We start from the raw sequence: 19,002 nt of genomic DNA, 5'->3' as shown, positions 1-19,002 counted from the left end.
AAGCAGATCGAGGCCCCATCCCAGAACACAAAGCAGATCAAGGCCGCATCCTAGAACACAAAGCAGATCGAGGCCCCATCCCAGAACACAAAGCAGATCAAGGCCCCATCCCAGAACACAAAGCAGATCGAGGCCCCATCCCAGAACACAAAGCAGATCGAGGCCCCATCCCAGAACACAAAGCAGATCGAGGCCCCATCCCAGAACACAAAGCAGATCAAGGCCCCATCCTAGAACACAAAGCAGATCAAGGCTCCATCCTAGGCACCATCATGGCACACAAAGCAGACTGAGGTGCAATCCTAGCAAAACTACTTTTAAATTTTTCATTGACACAAATTTTATTTTGCATCACATGCTTATCATTATCAAAAGCATTAAAAACTTCACACATTAATAATATCTTATGCATTTTTACATCACTTTTACCTGTGTGATCAGATCATGACATCTCTGGTATAAAATTACTTTAAATATTATTCGACAAATACAAAAAGTGTTTTGTCTTGACAGAGTTAATAGTTTTATGAACCCCTGTGAACACAAGTTAGAACATAGTACATTGCAAACCACATATATGTATATAAACTGTTCACAAACTAGGTACATCAACATCAACATGTGCATATCTGAAGGCTGGGTATAACCTGCTGTTTTACACTCCTAACTGTGGGCTTGAAGCACTATAAAACCCACATTTATGATATTGGATACTGTTGACACAACATGTGACAAGAATTTATTTCTTAAAATTTACCGATCCTTTGACATAAGCAGATTGCTATAAATTAATTCTTAACAGCAATTTTCCCATGCATATTTGCTGACAGGATACGATTTTTTAATGAGTGCTTATCACAGTAGTGGAATGAAACTGAAGACCATCACCATGCAACACTGTGCCATATCAATACTGATGCCTCTCTAGTTTTCATCAAAAGAGCAAAATTTATTTGGAATGTTGAAAACCTACACCACTAAATGTAAGCATTAAACTTTTGTAACAAAATTTTGGTACATTGTCTTTCAAAGAAACTTCAGCTTATCACATTGGAAATAAATTATTTCTGGTTATTTCACAATTCATTTCAAAGTAATTTAATTGTATATCTTGTGTACTGTATTCTGTAAAAACCATTTCCTGGGAACTGTCTCTAAATACTTTATAATTTCTTTTGTAATTTTGAAATATTAAAGCACAATCATTTTTTAGGTCAAGGTCAATGTATTCAAGGAAACTTCAATGTATAGCACTCTAGTCTATCCTAGATACTTGCTGACTAAATACACTGTTTCTACATGCCCTTAAATTCAGTGTCTGACTTATCAATCTAGAGAATATTCTCAAATCTTTTTGTTTAGTATTGGCTTAAGTTATCAAGTTAACCTTTGACCTAGAAGACAAATACTTAATTTTGACCTCTGACCTGAACTGAAAAATGAAGAAAATATCACAAAAATGGTCTAACCAGATATAAACCCTAAATCTGAAAGTTGTTGTTTATAAAATATTTGACCTGTTACTATTTAAGTAGGTCAAGGACATTTATATGAAGAAACTTCTGTCAGTCTTCTAACTTCTACCTGTTCACAGTGAAAGGTTGTTGACCGGACAACAGAAGATGAAGGATGATGCACCATACCGTAAGTTCAGTGGCTCTTTGTGCCATGTGAGCTAATAATCAATTAACAACCAGCATCTGACATCACAATATCGGAGTGAGTGAGAAAAATCTCAAGGTTCCTGTCACATCATGCCAGCCTGGTATTACTGTTACTGCCAGGCTGTCATGTTGCCAGGGAATCAGCTTTTAATTGGCTGATCATAGGCCACTGGATGTGTGTCTGACAATCATAACCTTGACTACTCACAGCCATCTTCACCATGTTCATGTCTTGGAACCATGATGTAGTCCTCGAGCAAATTTTGAATGTTGACCTCATGAAATAGACTATGTTTATGTTAGATACATACATGCTTTAAATGGCTATAAAATTCAAACCTGATATTGAATTTCCAATTAAAACAGCATTTATATTTCGGACCAACTCTTATATATTTTTTATTATTCCTTGGCCTGATTAGAGCTTGAGGATGCTTTACACAATGTTACTGGGAGGCTTGAGTATTTCTTGATCTCTAAGAAGGTAAGAGAACCGACATTCCTTAAGATCACAAAAATCAGTCTTCTTGGATGGATACGTTAAAGTATTCAATAGAAATCATTTTTATGTGGTTGACATTGACATAACATTTAGAAATAAACGTTTCTCAACATCCATGAACAGGTATCTTTTTTCTTCTGGTCTAGATATCACTGACATGTTTCAACTGCAAGGTGACTGGGCCTTTACACCTATCAACTGTGACCATCGATCTTGAGCTGCCATAGTAATTCAGGGCACGCGCAGGGCTCGAACTTAAAGGTAGTCCCGATAGTCTGGGACTAGTAGATTTTCTACCCGGGCTAGTGGTTTGAAATTCTGGTAGCCCGACTGACTAGTGGAAATCTTGTAGAACTTTATTTGATTAAAATGTCGGGCTAGTAAAAATCACAGTGTCACATGCCCGACAATATTTCAATAAACAACTCACATACCTATGTGTATTATTAATATTTATTCGTATGTTCGCTGGAAAAACGATCCTCCACTTTCCGTTTTCACTCGACATGTTGCCGTGTGTATACATTAGTAAGCGCCCGAGAGTTCCGAAAGCATTATGATCACAATGAAGTCCGAGGATTACAATGTTGAGCACATGGTAAGTCTTGGTCATGTTTGCGTTTGTATCGAAAGAATTATAAACGGCACACTCAGGTTCGTTTTTGACAGCTTGTTTTTTGACACATGGTAAAAGCGTTCGTAGTAACTGATGATGGACCGCGGCTACATTCAACGTCTTAGGAAACAGAAAGTGGGTGATCGTGATTCTGATGATAATGAGGATGAAAGCAATAAAAAAGAGAAAAAGATCACAAACGAGAACGGAAGTTCAAAGAACAGCGGCAACAAGAATGTCCCGTGGGTCGAAATAAGACACCACAGGACAATCCATGGTATGCAAGGCCTATCCAGAGATAAGTGATCGTAAGAGTGCCTTTGTAAAGGGTTGTTTTAATATGAGAAAAGGCATACTAACTTCTTATGCATTGACAGTTCAATGTCTGACAAACGGGGTCAAAAGTTAAATCCTACTGTAAGTGCGTTCTATGTTGCAAAGCATGGTCGACCATATTCTGCCGTTTCTCCAAATTCCAAAACTCCTTTATTTATTTTATTAATTTAAGTTATGATGTTATTAATATCACAGTTTAAATCCTGATTATTATCACAACAGATTAGTTAAGTATTTACTGCTGATCTGTTACACATGAGGACACATACATGTACAATATCATGAAATACATGATAATAAATATGTCACAATTTCACATCGATATTCATTGTTATATTTCCAATATTTTCGGGCTAGCAACTTTCAATTTTACTAGCCCGACTGGGCTAGTGAAATTTACATTTGGACTAGTAAAATTTGGAATGGCTAGCCCGACTGTCTAGTGGTTTTGAAAATAAAGTTCTAGCCCTGATGCGAAATTCTGGTTCTATGCTTTAATATGTGACCGGGTGTGGTGTCCTGCTGGATGTCTCTAACAGTAAGCTTCAGTGAGGTAGCACTATAAAGTCAGCATCAGTTCCGCACTATCATTGGCCAAAAAGAGTAACATACTGCAGTCTCTCAAAACACCTCTCACACACAACCGAGGCCATCCTTGAACGACCTTAGCTGTTGATAGGACTTAAACAATATTCTACACCAAACCAAACTATCTTAATTGAAGCTAACAGGGCACCTGACCTTGACCCATTTTACATTTTTCTGATGTCATCACAATATAAACCGTCAACCATCAGGTTCAGGCCTGTTCTGTATGGAAAACCACACAAACTGGTGTTTTGTTATTTATGGACAAAAGAGAAATTTTTACAATGGTTTGATGAAGGCAAAAAACAGCAACAGATTTATACCACCCTTCAAATGAAATGCCAATGCTGACATTGAAGCTAATTAATACTGAAGCTCTCTCTTCATCCTGTGGTGCATTTTGACCAGCTCTAAATATAAAGAACATTGATCACTAGATAAATAATCCAAGGCAAGCCAGAATGTTATTATCAAAGGGCACAGAAAACATCTTGATAATATTAATTCCTAAACACTCTGTCATTAATTACTGGCTTGACTTTGATGCAGATTTACACCAAAGGAATTAGTAGCACTTTCACCTTTGATTAGCCCAATTAGAGCAGAGCACAGACAAAACACTTTAGACTACAGTAAAAGTTTTACTGACCCTGGAATGCATCCAATACTCTAATACAAGGTCACTAATACACTACACAATGCTGTACCTGTCATTCCAATCACCTCAATGCTCTAGATCAGCCGGGTTTGAAAGTCAAATAACATCATAACACATAACCTTGACCACAAATCACCTAAAAAACTTGAAAATGTCTGTAAGACATAAATTTCATGGCGGGGGCATAAAAATAGGCATGACCTTGACCTTATATCTAAAAGAAATACTTCACTAAATAACAGTACCAATTTGTATATTATGCTAATACTAGCATTCTTTACTCAATACAACTGTATTAACCGACTATTTCAATATATGTATCAAATATATGTTGTATATTACAGTAAGGAACTAATGACCTCTTTGCTCTCTTAGCAAACACAACAGTCTGAAAGGCAATTTCTAACCTGTCAAAACTACGATAGATCTATCTATACTAGGAGGACTTGTAATCTCATCTTTTCATCATTTACACTATTCCCTTTTTCTCAAAGAAGTTTTATACCCCCAAGACAACCACATGTGAGATTCTTCAGCTTCAACAAATCCTCCCAATAGACTATTGTTGAAGTAAATATGGCACCAAATCCTCCCTCATCCAAGACCATGATAGAGGAAAGCAATGATTTATGAAAAAGAATATCCTGCCCGCAATGGGACTTGTGATTTCTCAATCTTTTTGTTAACATCTTACCACACATTGGCTAAAGGGAAATTCCCTCCTTCCAAAAAATAGGCTAAAGGGAAATTCCCTCCTTCCAAAAAGTAAGATAAGTCGTATTCTCAATTTTACACATAAACCTATGCATGTATACTAGCACTGTGGAGTGAATAAAAAGTTTTCACTAACTACCAAAATCACTGTCTATAGATCACATTTTCCTTTCACATTCTTTTAGAAAATTCCTAATGTTAAATTATGTCTGGTTAATGCCTCAAATACAAAAAATGAAAAATAATAATCATAGAATCAATCAAAATTCCCGACTGTACAATATATGATGGTTGATTCTCTGAAGTTGTTTAGACAAGATTGCAATGCTTAAAGTACAACCAGGTTCTGATAAGATAAGAAAAGAACTGTACCCTAGCGAGCTTGTATTACTCTCTCACTGATGCTACAATCTACCATCTACCATAGCCAAAAGCATCAGAGTTTTATTTTTCACAGACAGACATTTTGAAGCTGATAACGGACCCCATTCCCAATTAAAATTGATAGCTATGCTTATGTTAATTTCATAAAAAAAAATACTTTTCAATTGGATCAATTTCTTCCAAGAATAATTTGGAGAAACAGAAAGTGGCCTACTGTACATCAATGGATATGACTGTACACCATCAACAGCCAATATCATGTCTTAAAAAGATATGTATTGTCGATGTATTGATTTTCCATATACATTTATATATGCACGTTTTTAACTTCTAAAAAGATATAATCCTGACGATCATGAATTAATATTTAATTTGTTTCTCGGAAACCTCTCACGGAATAACAATAGGAGACATATTGACAATACGATTGGAACAATGATGTCATCTTCCTATTGTTGAAAATGACACTAAATCTATAACTCATTGTTATTTCTCATCATTATTGAATGGCAATCAGGAAGATCCAGTAAAAAAGGTATTCTGATACTAGCTTTGTGGTACAATGTTCTTTACCATACACACAAGCACACATGTGATTAAGGTCTACATCATTTGGACAGGAAATACATGTTGAAGATTTATTTTGATTCCATGGGAACAATTTGTCACAACAAAACAAAGTGTTTCTCTTTCATGGAAATGAAATAGAATTCTTTAACTCTTCCATCTTAAGTATGTTTTAGATTCTGATCACAGGCAAAAATAATATGAACATTGGTGATGTACACCAACACCTGTACCTTAATTACGAAAGCTAGAGTATTTTATCTCATTTATTCATTTACAAAAATCGCGAAGCAAAACAAGTTATACCATGTGATGCTAATTGCTGATGTTGGCATGGATCAAAGTGCACAACGAGACTAACCGAAAAAATCGGGAGTAAGCGGAGAAAGCCAGTCGAGTCACATAGTCACATCCGATTGGGGAATCGAACCCCGGTCACCTAGGTTAGAGGCAAGTTCTTTACCACTGTGATCACATATATAGGTGTAATGTAATATTGATATGGCTTAAAGGTGTACATGTTAAGTCTTTATTTACATGTAGGAGATGTAGAATGACATCTGAACCCTTCCTAGGTGTAATATTTGTACAACAATCATTAGACCAAGTCAACATTACAGAGAAATTGATTGCTGGCCAATATGACTAATCGACTATGTGCTGCTGGTCACCTGTTATCCAGAAAGTCCACCTATTAATTAGGGCACCATTAGTAGGACATTTATCAAAGTACCAGCAGTAATTATTGGTATGTTAATCAAAGTACCATTAGTAAGTCATTTATCAAAGTATCACAAGCTTTATATAATATAATACCTTCCTAAGCTTGATATCATTGTCCTATATTACCATCATAACAGTCAGTAAGTGTTGAAAATAATCAATATTCCCCAACCTACTGCTGTTTGCTTGTTTGTTTGTTTGCTGGGTTGATATTGACAGCCTTTTGAATAACCAGGGCCATTTTTAGACATTGCCTTCTTGTTGAAGCTGGTGACTACCTCACTGAAAATGATATATGTGGCCTATCATATGCTGTCTTGAGAAATTGAGATAAAGTGCCTAACTGCTCAAGGATAGAAGCAGGAACTGCTCAAGGTCAGAACAGGGACCTGCTCAAGGACAGAACCAGGACCAGCTCAAGGACAGAACCAGGACCTGCACAAGGTCAAAACCAGGACCTGCTCAAGGACAGAGCCAGGACCTGCTCAAGGACAGAGCCAGGACCTTCTCAAGGACAGAACCAGGACATCCTCAAGGACAGAACCAGGACATGCTCAAGGACAGAACCAGGACCAGCTCAAGGACAGAATCAGGACCTGCACAAGGTCAAAACCAGGACCTGCTCAAGGACAGAACCAGGACATCCTCAAGGACAGAACCAGGACATCCTCAAGGACAGAATCAGGACATCCTCAAGGACAGAACCAGGACCTTCTCAAGGATAGAACCAGGACCTGCTCAAGGACAGAACCAGGAACTGCTCAAGGACTAAACTATGACCTGCTCAAGGACAGAACCAGGACCTGCTCAAGGACAGAACCAGGACATGCTCAAGGACAGAACCAGGACATGCTCAAGGACAGAACTAGGACATGCTCAAGGACAGAACTAGGACACGCTCAAGGACAGAACCAAGACCTGCACAAGGAATGAACCAGAACAGCAAGGGACCATCTGCGATCCCATCTTCACCAGAACTACACACTGTTCTAGGTAGAGACTGAACCCCACACATCTGATTTTCACCTGTTCATGAATAGGCCCAATGTTCTACCCAGTGAACTACTGCAAATCTGGCCAAAACCTTGGTATCAAAAAGTAAGACATGTATGAAAGTATTTACTCATTTACTCAATATCGTAGAAATAAACATGTACTGAAATAGTTTAAAAGTACCAACATCAACATTTCTACTGAAATACTTGTTTTATAATTCTAACAAGAAAATTTCTGATCTTCTGAAATAGTTTTATAGTTCTGTTATGAGCATTGCCCATTAAATAGTTTTATAGTTCTAACATGAACATTTCCCCTGAAGGACCAGTCTATGTGCAGAGTTAACTAGAAGAGCTGTAGCTATACCCACACCTGTTGCCAGTCGTAGGAAGATACATTAAAACCATCTCCTTTAGAAAGCTCCAGACTTCAAAACATAACCCACTTCATATTTGATTACAATTATGCATATGTTGGAGTAAATCAAAAAACTTTTCTCATCATTAACGACAAAACTTACTTAAAACAAGGATGTTCCATCTGCATTTGAAGACTCTGTACAAGGCCTTCAGTTAGGAAGCCTAATCCAAGACACTTAACGAAATATGAATGTGATACCCTTAAGTGGCAGAGATCAATTCAGCTCTACAACTGCATGGTTTCTTCTTTCAGATACATATGTTTAACTTTTCTGAAGATGGTTTCTTTCCCATCATATTTTAAACAAAAACATCTTGCATGAAAACTAAGAAATTAATTGTTCTTTCCATCACAAAAATAACTCTCTGCAAGAAGATTTGTTTTCATGAACAAAATATAATAACAATAAAGATATCGACCTTGAGGAAAACCTTTATTGTGACCAGATTAACAGTATACAATTACACTTAGCTACTGACAGAGATGCAGTGATTTTCACCAAATTATTTGTCCATGAAAATTTACAACCAAGCTGACAAGATTCATTAAAACAGTGTACATATAATTGTCCTTTGTCCTGCAGAAGTCAACACTAGTGGTAACTTTTGTAGTGTTCTTCAGGCAAGCCGAGTCATCATTTTCACAACATTCAATGGACTATATATCATATTGCATTCAATGGACTATTAACCCAATTGCATTCAATGGACTATAAACCCAATTCAATGGACTTGTTAACACAATTTTATCATTTTTACCCAATATCTCCTACCTTGTGTAATGCATAATGGGTAAATATTTAGTATTGCATAGCTGATTATCAAACATCAATAAACATTACTTATTTATACAGCAGTTCAGGTTAATACGGGAACAATATATGTCCCTACATATACTGGTTACACACAAAGCTGATTATCAAACATCAGTGTATTTGAAATACACAGTGAAATGTTTGAATGAAGTATTTGTGTTGTAGGTGAGGCTGGGTACACTAAAATTGATTTTTAGATTCTCTCACCTGTATTAACATGTCTCATCAATACTGAAAACAAATGTAAACCAGTACATCCGCTGATTTCTCAAACAACGCCACAACTGGAAAGCCAACGTCTCAAGTCAGGTATTATGTCCCGAACATGTAAACTGTATTAGCCATCAACCTAACACAATTACTGTGCCAACATCTCAAACACTGTGTACACGGACCCAGTTAATATTTGCACTTGTGATAACAGTCTTACCACATCAGCAGTATTTCCCACGTGACCATTGTTAAACATTCTCATGGAACCATTGTTTAAATAATATGTGCAAACAAATTTATAATGTGACAGTCAACATTAAAAGTCAACCATGACCCATGCAAACTTCAACAAAGATGAAGACAATAAGATTTAATAGGATCACAGTTACTTCCCTTTTTACCATTAAGTTTTCATCTTTCATTTTGATGTTGTGCTTTTATAATTCCCAGGAGAAAATGTCAAGATGAGGGGTTTGTAGTGTATAGTTTCCCATGTTTGATTCCTGTACTTTATGTTTATCTTATATATATATCACAAATGAAAAAAGAAGAAAATTTTAAGAAGAAATCAGAATGAACTCTTTGGAAACCTGGAACCAGGAGTTAAAACTCCTTATTCCAGGTTTCCAAAAAGTATATCCTAATTTCTTCTTTTACACCTAGGTTTCAACATATTTCAGTTTTAGGCAGGCAACCAGCAGTAGTAGAAGTTAGAAAGAGTTCCACCTCTTCTTTTCAATTTGTTTAAAATGGACTTTATTTGAGTGCTTTGTATATACATTGTATAAACCGTGCGATAACTTAGTCTGTAAGAGGGTCGGCCATGCCACATTAATTTTTTTAAGTCATCCAAAACTGGTCAACCATGACATTTTTGCCAATTGCTTCAAAGTGAATCTGAGTGACCCAGGTGGTCAGCCCTGCATCAATATCTACCACAAATGTACATGTGGTCATGTAAACCTAAATCTATTGCCAGTAACCCAAAATAGTCAAAAGTTGTCTCGATAATTATTCTTTGTGACATCTGAAAAATCAGACTGTGCTTTTAATACGTTAACCAGAGCAAGGCCAACCAACATTGAGTATATAACATCTCAATGCCAGACAGACTATCAACCTAATTTTCAGCATCCCAATTGCAATCAGGGGGCCAGGATATAAACTTGGCTGAAATCAGGTGTTGAGCTAATTGCAGGGAATGGCATTTGTTAGTATTTTCACTGAACTGCAACAGTAATGGTAACTTCTCCCCACTCCCCGGCCCCCTACCACCAACTTCGAAGCAATAAATCCCCCTCCACAACTTCACAGCCCTCCCCCTCTCCAAACTTCATAGTATAAATCCCCCACCCCAACCCCCCACAACTTCACAGCCCCCCCCCCCCAACTTCACAGCATACACACACAATGTATCCTCCACCTCCAACTCTTCACAGCTGATTTAAATAATCACACCATCTCTGCACTCCCTAACCTATTGAAAACCCATCCTGGTTTGTTGATATCAACAAATACATACAGAGTCAATCTAAACATAAGGTGGGATCTGTACATATAACATATGGTAGCAAACGTGCAATAGTATTAATACATCAGACATCAGGTGCACTATTATATACATGACTAATTATAGATGGGCATAAATAGTTTCATATAGCACAAACTGTGTGTCCGAATGTATATAAAACTTGTAACTCAGAGTATTTAGCAATAAACTGTATAGATCTGCATTATGAACATGTACTTTTGTTAGAAATTTCATCAAAATGACTTATACATAATCAAAAGTACTGATGACAGCAACTCTGCAGAAGAGACAATTAAAATCACCACTATCATCAGTATTGATGACACCAGCTCCACAGTAAAGACAACTCAAATCACCACTATCACACAGTAAAGACAACTCAAATCACCACTATCACACAGTAAAGACAACTCAAATCACCATTATCATCAGTATTGATGACACCAGCTCCACAGTAAAGACAACTCAAATCACCACTATCACACAGTAAAGACAACTCAAATCACCACTATCACACAGTAAAGACAACTCAAATCACCACTATCATTAGTATTGATGACACCAGCTCCACATTAGAGACAACTCAAATCACCGCTATCATCAGCAATGATGACACCAGCTCCACAGTAGAGACAACTCAAATCAACACTATCATCATGATCAGTATTGATGACACCAGCTCCACAGTAGAGACAACTCAAATCAACACTATCTGATGACACCAGCTCCACAGTAGAGACAACTCAAATCACCACTATCTTATGACACCAGCTCCACAGTAGAGACAACTACAGCTCCACAGTAGAGACAACTCAAATCACCACTATCATCAGTATTGATGACACCAGCTCCACAGTAAAGACAACTCAAATCACCACTATCACTAATGCTAATGACGCCAGGTCCAGAGTAGAATCAATTTATGGCTAAGGATCAGGTTTCTTGAAAAATGGCAAATTGCCAAAATAAACTAAACAGAACTGCAACAACATAAAGATGCAAAAATTGGAAAAACAAATTTTGATGTAACAAAGATGTAACAGAGATGTCAAAGCTAAGATAGACTGACAGTCCTATCAGGTCTCTATGAAGAAAACAATACAGCATGTACACTACACACAAAACCTCATTTTACCTGACCATTTCAATTAACATTTATTTCAATTAATTAAAATTCAAGAATCCTCCAGAACTCAGATCAATCTAACGACATAGCTATAGCTATCACAAGGCATATTAAGGGGAAAAAAAACAATGCAAAATATGGTAGGCTAGCCCTCAGTAGTATTTGGACATATGTCAGAAACTAAGTCAAAGATTATTTGGAAGTGGTTACCGGAAATAAATCTACGCCCCAATTTTAATTTTAGCTCTCTAATTTTTCAAAGGGATTATTTTAGGATGACTATGGTATGTTCGGTACATCTGTAATAACATTTACTTTTTATTTTATTCAGTATTTTCAAACTCAGATGAGTCTGACATTTGTGTTAAGATTCATATCAGTTGAAAACTACCAATTATTTTACAGTTGCACAAAATCTTTACTTCCCGAGTCGTAACAAGATTTTTACTGTATACTCAGCACGTAATACTACCAATAATGAAACTTCAAATGTTTCTTCCTTTTCACAGCATTTTATAGTGCATATATTATAGAGGAAAAACTTAAGACATTATGAGAAATATTGTCAATGCTCATATGAACACAGCACCTTTGAAAATGAATGTACATTATAGTAATAGATACAGTATTTGCCAAATAAATTACAGAACCGCAGCTAGGACTTGTTGGTGATGCTGGAGGGCCAAAAGTGTAAAAATCCAGCATAAACCTCAGAAAAACTAAAGGGACCTGGATATAAATGTTAAAATATTAAGAAGTAGTGGTGCATATGTCTATGAAGTTTATATAGAACATCCCCTCCATGGACAACAACGCCGCAAACATTTTTTATGTACTTTACCAGTAATTTGGGATGTTGAATGAGGGAGATCTTCGTTTTTTTTGCCGTTTCAGAAGTTGGCTGACATGTAGGATTTTATCAAGATCACTGAAACCCTAAAGGATTTGTCATACTAATTTAGTATGACAAATCCTGTAGGGTTTCAGTGAAAATTAGTATGACAAATCCTTTAGGGTTTCAGTGATCTTTCGGTTCCTTGAAATCACTAATATCAGTTATCTTAATCTAGGTTGTTTTTTTCCAATTTGACAACGTTAACCATAACCACAACAAAAGTTAACATAGGTTTTACAAAATCATTACTTTCATCCAAACAAACTTGAAAGTTATTGTATACATGTTACAAAACAATCCATAAACTAACAATTAAAACAACAAACTATGATAATATTGAACACATCCACTTTGACAATCTTGAATATGAACACAAACCGACTTAACTAACTTAGCTGTGTTACAAAGCCGTCTCAAATTTGTTCACAAATTATTATCTACAGTAATATGGCCTTTAGCCACCAACTAATATCTCCCTCAAGAGCATGCAGTCGGAGCTGCTAATTTCGGCTAACAGCTTTAATTTACACATGACATTTTAAAGCAGGGTCGACTGGAACACAACAGAGTAAAGTATCTTGTTCAAGGATACAACACAGCGCCCCTTGCCAGGACTCAAACTAGTGACCTTTCAGTCACGTAGCCCTGCATCCTACCACTAAACCACTGTGTCTCAATAATGCACCGCAGCTCCACACTTTTTTCCTGCTGAAGCTGGAATAAAACTTGACCAAACTCAGCACAGTAATGTATAAAGGTAAGTGACCTACCTTTTTGTAAACCAGGTAGTTGGGGTTATCCTCAGGGTTCGCCTGCCCATTCCCAAACATTGCACTAGACAATGTGTTGGGCAGGCTCTCCGTCCTCGGTTTGTATTTAGGAGTGAGCGCCATTCCTGAGAAGATATAACAAAAACATTTTCTACAATGCATAAATAGGTAACATCAGAATACTTGACATAAACCATGCCAATAACAAAATCAACCATGATATAAAAGATAAAATCAAAAATTGATGATCCTATGAGTAAATTTAAGTCCTATATGATTCTCCAAACCAAACTACCAGGTAAGCTCCCTTTACCTACAGGTATATTGTAGGAGACACCATTGTCAGATTTATCATAGTTTTCCCTACTAGACCTGACCCTCTGTCACAAGGGAGGTAACACCCCTCATTTACATATTTTGCTGGCCCTGATTTTATAAAACATTAAGTCACCGTGGACCACCACCAATGCTGACCTGACCAAATTCAGTCCAACTTCCTTCAACTTTTCTAGACCAGTAGCATTTTAAATGAATAGTGGAGTCAGTCAGGGTTTTCAAGGTAATTTTGTTATGCAGGGTCCCAGGGGAGTCCCATTTTGAAATCCAGGAGTCCCATGACATCTTAAAATTTGAAAAAATCATGGTAAAGCAGTTCCAGCATCCAAGCTGGTCATCAGGTATTACAATGTTGCCTAAAGTAATCAAATGCAAGCATAATGAAATACTAGTGTCAATTGAAATCAACTGTTATTTCTTTATTGTATGGCAGATTTTGGAATTACAATGCATCCCATGGATGCACAGACATTTAGTTTGGGAGTCCTAGATATTTTTTTCTGCATCTAAGACACAGGAACAGGAAACTTGCGTCAGGGAAAACCCTGGTCAGTAACAGGAAGGAGACACTGTTCTACGACATATATATCTTTGTCAACAAGGTCATTTGGGTCAAGTCATCTACAATGCTTCCATCTCTATGTGCAGCTAAAAATATAAACAATTCGTTCACTGAAAGTGATTTTTTGTATCAGCAATAATTCACTAAAAACTAAAATTTAAATTCTTAAGGAAAATTATTGGTACTCTCTTAAGCACAGTTATTGTCATATCAAAAGGAATATTCTCTGCTGAACAAGAAATAAATCTTTGCACTTACTGAGGATCATTTTAACATTAACATAAACCTATGTAGAAGCAAACCCTAAAAGATGTGGAGATATAGTAATTCAAACACTTACAAATAAGATTTGTGAAGCAATATCCGAAATAAAATCTCTTTAGAAATGAACGCGACTCGCGGTACCATATCTGAACTATTCAATTCACTTGGCATGGACTGACTTAAGCAGAGCTCTCTCTTCATTAACAAACATGCAAGCAAGCACCGGAAGGTGAACGGCCTGTGCTACATCTGTTTAGGAGCAGTCAGCCTGCCTGAAGATTTTGTTTAGTCAAATGACTGATATATGTCTTGCCTATCAGATTTCTGTTACATGTGTAACAGTTTTATAAATTTTATATTTAAACATTGTTACACAATTTGAATGTGTGCCCTAATGAACATCAATAAAATCACATCATTAAAATTTCAACATCGGGTACAATATACAATATATTTTAGCTAATGTTTTCTTCCTGGATTTTCAGTGGTAAATGTCTTATGATTTGTACAGAATAGTATAAGGATTTCTGATAATATCTCATGCTCAATCTATGTAAACAAAGAGTCTTCATTCTTAAGTTTAAAGTAATTTTCTAGACATTCCATATCATTCATCAATCTCTTTCCTAGCAAATGCATTCTACAAATGGTGATTGATTAGTAGTAAGTACTGTTGAACAAAATGTCAAGGATCATGGGCTATGAAAACAATATAATCAATCACTTTTAAATTCTTTTTTCTTCAAAGTATATTGTAGGCATGTTATTTTTTCCTATAAAAATATATGTGTTTCTTATTGAATATTTGTAATGAGTGTTTAAACGTATAGTACATCAATATGTACTACAGTAATAGATGTGTAATAACAGTGTAATGTATTGTAATGTATTGTATTGTTTCAAGTCAATGAACAATGTTGTACAATGTTCATATATATTTAAAGCAATGATAATGTATAACAATTCTGTACAAAATATATAAACTCAGATTATTTTGTACAGATTTTATGACAATGTAAAACAAGCTATAGCTAATAATGGCATTGTTTCAGCACCACCTAAAACAATGTCTATAACAAGAGCACTTATAAAAGATGGATGTAATTTATATATATAAGAGTGCATGAATGTCTTTTTATCAGAGGGCTAATCACATCATCATTGTACTCCTACCACAGTGCTTCCTGTATAAGGACACCCCAGGGACAAATACTAAACTCGCCATATTATCCATCAAATATGTATACTTATTACTAAAGACTGATTACTGGACATGCAAACAATATCAGTCATATATAATTCACACAGACTAGCGCTCTTTTCTGGGCAACATTAATTAGAGCGAGCACTTTTCTAAATCCTTCCAATAAATACTGTAAAATTTGCTGAATTCTAACATATCTTGGATACCAATTCATCAAGAATAGATTTTTTGGGTTTGAACATGCTTTAAAACATTGCAACACCTAATGTTGACAAATACATGATGCACGTACATGCCCCTGCTATTTCCCTAAATTATCTTTGGCTTACCTATCTATATTTAATAAGAAAAGAAAGTGTTGAAATTCTAAAATCTGTATTAACTGTTAATAGTGTTATTGTTTAAGATAAAGTTTTTGTCCAAAATGTGAATCAAATAGCCATGCATAATCCAAGTCAATTTTGGGAATCTCCGGAATAAAATTAAACAGTTAATTGAGTCACACATATGCATCAACTATATAATTAATAGGAAGACTGTACCACAGGGTAGGTCTGGAAACAATTCAAACATTTTTTCCAGATGGTTATCTACAATTGTTATTTGTTATGAAGATAATGATTGTCACAATACTTACAAAATTAACCTAATGCTTGTTTCTGAGGAAACTTTTACAATTTGTTCAACTGTTCTCTATTAAAATTCTCCCATGCTAAATTTTGTTCATTTGTTAAAAAGAAAATGGGACATATCTCAATTTCTGTATCATTTTCTTTTTAAACTATCAGCTAAATACATAACAAGCATCATTGGATTAGGGATTGTGTAGAAAATGTGTGAAACGTGAAAGTCTTCATGACATAATGTTGTCAATGGAGATATATATAGTGAGAATGTCAAATGTCGTCATAATACTACAGGTGGTGGAGGGTGTGGAGAACCAGGTGGATAAGACTTCAATTACATACGCTAGTCTTGTAAATACAAGATAACTGACATTATTTGTTGGATTACATACACTGTCATTAACTTTTTAAAATACTATTTTATTTAATCTATTTATTTAATTTTTCCTAACTGTATGATCACATTACTATATGATCAGTTTAGTTGTATAGAACATCATTGTTTATAAAGCCTTGTAATTATAGAACTATAGAAGTAAAACATTTATATATGTCAGACTTGGAAGTGAAATTCTGTCATTGTCACCGATTTGGAGTGAAACTGTGTCAGTGTCACCAAATGATGTAATTTTGGGGAAAAAATGGAAAATATTGTGCACATCAATTGCTGAAATTGTAACTATTCCATAATTAAATGTAACTAAACTCTAATTACATTTTTACATATTCTAATGAAAGTTAAAAGATCCACTGATTAGCAATTAAGTTTTACTGATGTTAATAAAATAATTGTATGAAGTACGTCTGAGGAATGATCAATTTAGGAGTTCATATCATATGTAGTACTTCAATACACAGCTGCAAAATATACACAGGCATGAAATGTTTGGGCAAGCATGCATGTAAACAAAGAATTGAAGCTCCAGATTATCAGATATACATCTATAGAATTGCTCTCTGCTACAAAGCAACACACATATAATTACATCAAACCTTACATTGCATGCAGCTACCGTTTTAAATGGTTTAAAGTGTGTGCTATAGGGAAGTAAAAAGCGACTATTATTGACTTAGGAACCCAGATTCTTCACCAAACTGTCTATGCTGATATATTGTCTGTTTCTACTTAATTCAATGAATTTGGCCATTCTCCACTTACATTGGCCATATAAAAAAGGCAATAAATTATCTAAAATCACTCTGAAAAGCTACCAAACATTAATTACTAATAGCATTTCACCTTTTAGAGGGAAGCCATCTCCACAAAATACCCTTCCCTTCTCACTGCTTCAACACAGGGTAGGTTGGTAGTGCTGCTCCTAGGTCAGTCTACTATAGGAAAAAATCAAACCGTCGACATCGTGGCTAGGAATTATCCCTAGCTTGGGAACACGGAGCTCCTTACAAAACTTTAAAAAAAAAAAAAAAACACAGGAGGCGCTCTTGCTGCTCGTCAATCCGCTGATGATTATATGCGAGTACTTGTAAAATATTCACGGCTGTACATTAAACATATTCCTCCTCTTTGTTTCCCGTATTGAGGAAATACATCCATCACATACTTTTAAACCCGAGAACAACAAAATTCCCCGCTACAGATCGCCAGACAGACTACATATTGTCAGTAGTAGGCTGTTAGCAATGTTGCCATCTGCATCGGAGTTTAAATTCCAAACAAAATAGATGGGTATAGTCTTGAGTCTTGGAGCAACAATAACATAACCATAGTATAAGACTATTGTACGAGCTCCGCCGTCCTGCCGATCAATCACGGTAACATTCGAATTCAGCGTCTGCTTTCCTCTGCTGCTACAGCCGCTGCTGATGCTGCTGGGTACTATTATCTCATAGTCTCCTCAGACACAGCGATGTGGAAACTATATATGTTTCGTAGGTCTAACCATTATTTACAAAATATATGCAAACCCATCTACATCAATCTGATATTAAACATTTTCAATATTTCCGAGGCGTCTTCTGTGCGTTTTCATTAATCTTTAAATGCCCAGGCACATGCAAAGTTACTGAAGCGCCATTTTGAATATTGAAATCAATACTGGTGTTTGATTGGTTGAACGGCTGTAAGGAAATGCAGGTGCGTTCGCATATAGCTGCGTGTAGGAATAAAAACAAAAAAATATGCAATACTAAATTTCATTTTAAAGCGCACAAAATTAATTAGATACTTACCATCTACATTATCCCTGATAAGGACATGGCTGCAGCTTCTAAATCGCATACATGACAACATAGCTCCAGTGTTGAAAACAGGACAATGCTTCGATTGATTTTTTCGTCTGTGTGAGATCGATATTGTGGACTGGTTGTGAAGCGCTTGTCTGCTCCAACAACACCACTACCGAGTGAGATGATACGACTAGGCCAGATACTTCCAAGATTTTATTACATTTTGCTGCATTGCTTTGATTATAACCGTGCTCTACAGATCACAGACTACCAAACCTAATAATTATGCAGTATATTCAATATACA

General features: G+C 35.9%; 1 protein-coding gene across 2 annotated transcripts in view; it reads right to left on the bottom strand.

Moving 5' to 3' along the window:
• LOC117323361 (regulator of G-protein signaling 7-like) overlaps positions 1-18,535 on the bottom strand; it is an 83,041-nt gene extending 64,506 nt beyond the window's left edge. For both annotated transcript variants that reach the window (XM_033878537.1, XM_033878536.1), the window contains exons 1-2: positions 17,750-18,535; positions 13,518-13,642 (exon numbers count right to left, since the gene is read on the bottom strand). In XM_033878537.1, the coding sequence (XP_033734428.1) occupies positions 13,518-13,640 (123 nt within the window). In that variant the 5' untranslated portion in view covers positions 13,641-13,642; positions 17,750-18,535. The remainder of the gene's footprint in view (positions 1-13,517; positions 13,643-17,749) is intronic.
• Positions 18,536-19,002: the final 467 nt, after the last annotated feature.

The sequence above is a fragment of the Pecten maximus genome, chromosome 3 (assembly GCF_902652985.1).
Source record: "Pecten maximus chromosome 3, xPecMax1.1, whole genome shotgun sequence".
NCBI lineage: Eukaryota > Metazoa > Mollusca > Bivalvia > Pectinida > Pectinidae > Pecten > Pecten maximus.
The sequence above is the reverse complement of the archived record's forward strand: the minus strand, read 5'-3'. Positions and strand labels throughout refer to the sequence as shown.